At 37.9% G+C, this 6550-nt stretch overlaps 1 protein-coding gene across 1 annotated transcript; it reads right to left on the bottom strand.

Moving 5' to 3' along the window:
• Positions 1-3552: 3552 nt before the first annotated feature.
• On the bottom strand, positions 3553-6234 carry LOC107935725 (protein EXORDIUM-like 3). The gene has a single exon (XM_041077793.1). It carries the CDS (start codon positions 5888-5890, stop codon positions 4874-4876), a length of 1017 nt encoding a protein of 338 aa, XP_040933727.1. The 5' UTR covers positions 5891-6234; the 3' UTR covers positions 3553-4873.
• Between the last annotated feature and the right edge of the window lie 316 nt (positions 6235-6550).

Below are 6550 nucleotides of genomic sequence, written 5' to 3'. Positions count from 1 at the left end.
GTGAACAACTTTTTAGGATTAGCAGCTGCCAAAAGGCAAGCCGACCGGGGGCAATGAAAATCCTAAGTTGGAATGTCCGTGGCTTGGGGAATCCACGGACGGTACGACGACTTCGGTATTCGCTGAAGTTGTATAATCCCCAAATTGTCTTCTTCATGGAGACAAAGATATTTAAAAGGCAGATGGAAAGAATATGTAGAAGTTGTGGTTTTTGAAATGGTATTGACGTTGATTCTGATGGTTCGAGAGGACTATATGTCTGGCATGGCATGATGATGTTACAATTATTCTCCAAATTTTCTCAAAAAGGCACATTGATGTAGTCATTGAAGATACTGATAAAGGGCATAGGTGGAGATTTACTAGGTTTTATGGCTCTCCTTATGCTCAAGATAGAAACGAATCTTGGGATTTGTTGAGGAATTTGAGTAATGCTGAGGAGCTTCCTTGGTTAGTTTGTGGGGACTTTAATGAAATAATGTATGGTCATGAAAAGAAAGGGGGTTTACCTAGAGAGGAGAGGCACATGGATGCATTTCGTTTAGTGCTAACAGATTGTCACCTACTGAATGTGGGCTATATAGGGAATTGGTTTACGTAGGAAAGGGGTAACTTACCGGAAACAAATATTTAAGAAAGGCTAGATAAAGGAGTTGCTAATGAGGATTGGCTGTCTACATTTCCAGAGGCAATGATTCAATATCTACCACATTCTTTTTCGGATCATTGTCCACTTCTTATCACGACAGAAACTAAAGATAATGAGAGGCCTAAAAGGAGTTTCAAATTCAAAGCCTGGTGGATGATGGAGGAATCTTTTATTGATGAGGTAAGATACATATGGGATAATTCGAATGGAGAATTGTTACTAAAATTGGAAAAAGTAAGACGAGGCTTGGAAAGATGGGCGAATCAAATTAGGCATAGGAGAAAAATAAGGAAAGGCTAACTTCTAGATTGGTCGAGTTGATGAAATCTGATAGGGATGATGAAAATCTGGCAGAACTTATTGATACGAAGATTCAACTTAATTTTGAGATTGACAAGGATGAATGATATTGGGAGTAGAGGGCTCGAGTTAATTGGCTGCAATTTGGAGATAAAAATACTACTTTTTTTTCATAAACAAGCGACTCGACGACGAAGAAAGAACCTTATTCAAAAACTGCAATTTGAATATGGTAGAGAAACAGAAGAGATTAATTAAATGGAAGGAATAGCTAGATCTTATTTTCAGAATCTATTTTCAACTGGGAAGAGGGGAAATTTTAAACATCTATTAACAGGAATAGATCGTTGTATTTTTAAAGAGGATAATGCTCGATTGACAGCAAGATACACAAAGGAGGAAATTCAAGTGGCCTTGTCAGAATTGGGGCCAACAAAAGCTCCAGGAGAAGATGGATTCCCAGCTTTATTTTATTAGAAGTGTTAGTCAATTATAGGGGAGCAAGTGTCATCATTTTGCCTACAACATCTAAATGGAGGTATGGATATTAGTTTAATTAATACGACTAACATAGTTCTGATCCCAAAAATTCAAAACCGTTCAAATATTACTCATTTTTGCCCCATATGCCTATGCAATGTTATTTATAAGTTGATAGCTAAGGTCATTGCGAACCGTCTTCGAGTGGTTATTGAAAAATGTATTAACCCAGCACAAAGCGCTTTCGTACCAGGAAGGTTAATTTCTGATAATGTGTTCCTAGCTTATGAATTCTACATACTTTAAAACAAAAGAAGACGGGGAAGAAGGTATTCATGGCAGTTAAATTGGATATGAGTAAAGCTTATGATAGAGATGAATGGCAGTTTATCGCAACAATTATGAAGCGCATGGGTTTTGATTCAAGATGGATTGAGTCTCTAATGAAATGTGTTTCCACAGTCTCATACTCAGTGGTTTTCAATGGTCATGCTGGAGAGATTTTTCAACCCTCAAGGAGACTAAGACAGGGGGACCCTTTGAGACCGTTCCTATTTTTAATTTGTGGGGAAGGTCTTTCCAATCTTATGAGACTTGCTACGCAAGGGAACATAATCAGAGGGGTTAAAACAAGCAAAAATGGCCCACAGGTTTCTCACTTGTTATTTGCAGACTTGTTATTTGCAGACAATAGTATTTTATTTGGGAAAGCCACAGAGAGAGGAGCTAGCTCACTTAAACAGATTCTGATTGAATATGGGAATTGTTTCGGACAGTGTGTCAACTATGACAAATCTACATTATTTTTTAGCACCAATACACAGGAAAGGGATAAAGCAGTCATTTCCAGGGTTCTTGGAGTACGTAGTTCAAATAACCCGGAAAGGTACCTTGGGTTGCCAATATGGTGGGTAGAAAGAAGAAACTGTCTTTTCAGACTTTAAATGACAGAATGAAGCAGCAAATTAACAGCTGGAGTGGAAGGTACCTATCTCAAGGGGGGAAAGAAGTGTTTATAAAGGCTATTCTTCAAGCTATTCCTATTTATACAATGGCATGTTCCCTAATTCCTAAGTCTTTACGTGCTGAATTAAAAGACATTATGGCAAAATATTGGTGGCAGAAAAGTCGAGACAAAAAAGGCATTCACTGGTGTACGTGGAAAGATTTATGCTCTTTGAAACAAGATGGTGGTTTAGGCTTTTGTAGTCTCAAAAAATTCAATTTAGCGTTATTAGCAAAACAAAGTTGGCATCAATGCTCATTTGGGGAATTTACCTTAGTTTACCTGAAAGAGTGTCTGGGCAGCTAAAGGGATTTTGGAGAAAGGGTTTTGCTAGAGAGTAGGAACAGGTGCTCCCATCTCTGTTTGGGATGACTTATGGATATCAAGAGCTGAAACTGATAGAATGCAAAATGATACTGCCAATGAGAACATTAAGTTAGTATCAGATTTGATTGATGCTAATAATCGAGAGTGGAATGCAGATTTAATTCTTAGTACCTTTAATGAGGATATTGCAAAAAAAAATTCTGCGATTCCTTTGGCAGCGACAACATATAAATACTTCTAAGTATGGCAAGGAGAATCGAGTATTCAGTCAGAAGTGCCTATAAACTATTACAAGAGACTACTTCGGGTCCTAGTAATAATTTTATACAGACCGAGAATAGAAACTTCTACAAAAAATTATGGAATTTACAAATCCCTTCAAAAATCAAAATTACAATTTGACAAATTTCTTGGAATTATATTCCTACTCTATCTAATCTAAAGAGTAAGAAGGTCGCAGTGGAAACTCTATGTCCTCGATGTCATTTCTGATGAAGATTGCAACCATGTTTTCAGGTATTGTGCCACAACAACTGAAGTATGGTCAAGTTTAGATCTTGCATGGGTATCAAATAACAGTATTCAAAGCTTGTGGGAGTGGCTTATCTGGGTTTTCAGGCAGGGGAACAAAGCCCAGTGTCGTCTTTTTTGCTGTGGTGTTATGGTCAATTTGGAACCATAGAAATAAATTCATTTATGAGAGAAAGAATACAACAGGCAGGGATATTTCTAAACAAGTCATCAGTTTTATAGTAGAGTTGAATGGAGCGGAGGAAAAAATACTTCTCACCAGCATTGACAGAGGACATAAGCAAACTGAAAGGAGCATGAGAACAACAGTTTATTTTGATGCGGCTTTCGATAATAGAACTTCGAGATCTGCTTCGGGCTTGGTTGTATGCGGTATGGAGGGGGATATCATGGCCTCTAAATCAGTTATTCACTCCAACATTTCGTCATCGTTTGTAGCGGAGGCACATACAGGGTTAAAGGCGATTCAGTTAGGGATTGAAATGAGATTACATAGTTTGGATATAAAAAGAGACTCAAGAACAGTAATCAAGAAATGTCAGTTCATAAATCAAGACAAATCGATTACAAGAGCGATAATCAGATATATAAACAGCAAAAAAGTTTTCTTTCAGAATATCGGTTTTTATTTTACTCCTAAAACAGAAAATGAGAACGCCCATTTTATTGTTAAAGAAGCGATAAGAAGAGGGGAAGGACATTACCTGCTGGGGCTGCATCCACAGAGTTTCCATCAGGCGAGAGAGCGACGGAGGCAAGAAGAACAAGAGGAAGGAGTTTCAAGACTGCCCGATGCTTGAAAAAGATATGCTAAGGGAAGAAGAAGGGTAACCGTTGGGACTGCATCTAAGGGTCACTACTCAGAAAAGGGAAAGCTGGAGATTAAAGGAGACAAATGAAAAAGATTCAAGAAGATGTTAAAAGATATTGATAGCAGATATTAAAAGATCACGTTGGAAACTGCTATCATTAAGGCTGGATGATGGATTTGAAAAGATAGAGGCTAGTGATATCTAGCTGTTTTGATTGACTGGACTGACGATCGGTTTTTCTTAAGTTATTCTATTTTAATTTTTTAAATTTTGAATTATTTGGGTTAAGAATAATCGGGCCTGGACTTATTTTTTTACTGTTTTTTTTAATTTGGTTTCTTCCTTTCGATTGTAAGCCCAATTAGACTAAAACTCATTGTGTATTTTAATTATTTATCCATTTATGAAAGTCTAGTTGATTTTCAAAAAAAAAAATTAATAATATAAATTATATGTTATTTTAATTCTAATAATTTGATTAAATAAACATTATATTTTATATTTGTTTTAACAAAAAAACATATTTTAAACTAAATTAAGCGAAATATTTTGAATCAATTAACTTTTTTTTTAAATTTAATTCAATTAACAATTAAAATATTGAAAATTCGTTTAATTTCAACCCCTGTTATCACCACCATCCAAATCTTTCAAATCCTCATATAAGGAATAATATATAAATTATAAATATTACAAAAGTCCATATTTAATAAACCTCAAAATGCCAAAATAAAGAAACCCTAAAATATTTTAATTTCAAAATAAAAATTACTGATCAAGTGCATTAGGCCCAGTACAGTAATTGAGGATATGATTCCAAACCCACTGAACCAAGTACCTCCGTCTGATCCCGTTCATGTTAAACGTGGCACCATCTTTATCGTTAAATAGTTGTCCCGTGTAAGATCCACCACCTCCAGTTCCATAAATACCCTCACATAAATCCGCTATTTCCACCGGTGCCACTGGGTCTTGGCCGGCATACCAAGCGTTCACCAACGGGTTAGTTGCCAGTTCAGCAATTTCGTGTCCGATCACGCTTATCATCCCGTCCACTCCTACGTCACCGTTGGGTGACTTTAACGGCTTGAACCCCGTCATGTATTTCGGCACAGCGAAGGGATAAGCGCATACCCCCGGGCAAAGCTTCGCCGAGTTCCCCACCCATGCGTATGGGAGCGTGTAACCCACGATGGATGGGAATGTGAAATAATGGAACCCACATACTTGGCCGCAAAAATCCTGGACGTACACGTCATCGGATGTGAGCAAGAGGAAAAGCCCGCTACTGGGGTTTATCGGCAACGGCTTTGTACTCGCTGTCACCGCGCTTTTTATCACCGACTGTATCGACAAGCGCGTCAGTTTTTTCCCGTGCGAGTAAAATCGGTCGTTCTTCTCTTCCCCTAAATGCACAGTATGGGAGATGTTGGCGCCCGTTTGGTCCGTATAAAGTTGTACGGTCTTCCACCAGCCGGCAACAGAAGGGTGCTTGGCATCAACGGCGGAGATTGAGTTGATGAACTCACGGATGATCTTCTTCTGAGATTTTTTCCATCGGCCGTACCAAACTATGTGTACGGTGATGTTGGCGGTGAGAACTGGTCCCATATGGTATCTCATTTGGACGAACTCTGATGAGCCCTCGAATTTCTTGGAGCTTCCCAACGTTAAATCGGAGCTGTTGGGTTTTAAGTGAGGCCATGGACGGTACCCAATGACTGGAGTTACCATCAGCAGTACAGACACTGCGATGAGGCTAGGAAGCACCGGAAATTGGTGCATTTTAGCAGGTGGGGTTGAAGAGAAGAAAAGGGAAATGGAAGGCTATAGTAGCAAGTGAGAGTGGTGGAAGATTAAGAGTAGATATAGAGAGTGAGAAATTTAATTTGAAAACGAAAAAGAAATTAAAAAAATAAAAGGAGGAAAAGGTGAAAAAAATGGAGAAATTTTACAGGGCATTGATTTGCGGGTAGTGGAGGACAGACAGATTCTTTTAAAGCGAGGATGGAAGAGTAAAGAGGGGAAGAAGAGGTGGGGTTGAGAGTGGGGGCATTATTATGATCACCATCATGATGGTCGTTGCTGTGTGATTTCATGTGATCGATCTGATCTGATAGGGCGGGAAAAATATGGCGGATAAGGAGGATGGTTGGGGGGATTCAGAAAATGTGTATTGAGACATAATTTTTTTTTGGTAAATTTAAATTATTAATTTTGATTTTAATAATAAAATACTCACTAGACTTTTTGAAAAAAAACTTAATCTTATTAACCAGTTTTCATTACAAACATAATGAAAATTTGATATGTTATTTTACTGTGTAAATGACCTCATTTTAAAACCCTAGTTGGATTGGGTAATAGATGAAAAAGAGAAAAATTCTAAAGTGATTCAACAGCAACATGATGTTACGGATCGCGGTGGGGCAAGCTTCACAAAGA

Source organism: Gossypium hirsutum, chromosome A09 (genome assembly GCF_007990345.1).
Source record: "Gossypium hirsutum isolate 1008001.06 chromosome A09, Gossypium_hirsutum_v2.1, whole genome shotgun sequence".
Classification (NCBI taxonomy): Eukaryota; Viridiplantae; Streptophyta; class Magnoliopsida; order Malvales; family Malvaceae; genus Gossypium; species Gossypium hirsutum.
The sequence above is the reverse complement of the archived record's forward strand: the minus strand, read 5'-3'. Positions and strand labels throughout refer to the sequence as shown.

Bases quoted from the DNA above. Each gene is read 5' to 3' on its own strand.
- LOC107935725 (XM_041077793.1), bottom strand. From the start codon at position 5,890: ATGCACCAATTTCCGGTGCTTCCTAGCCTCATCGCAGTGTCTGTACTG.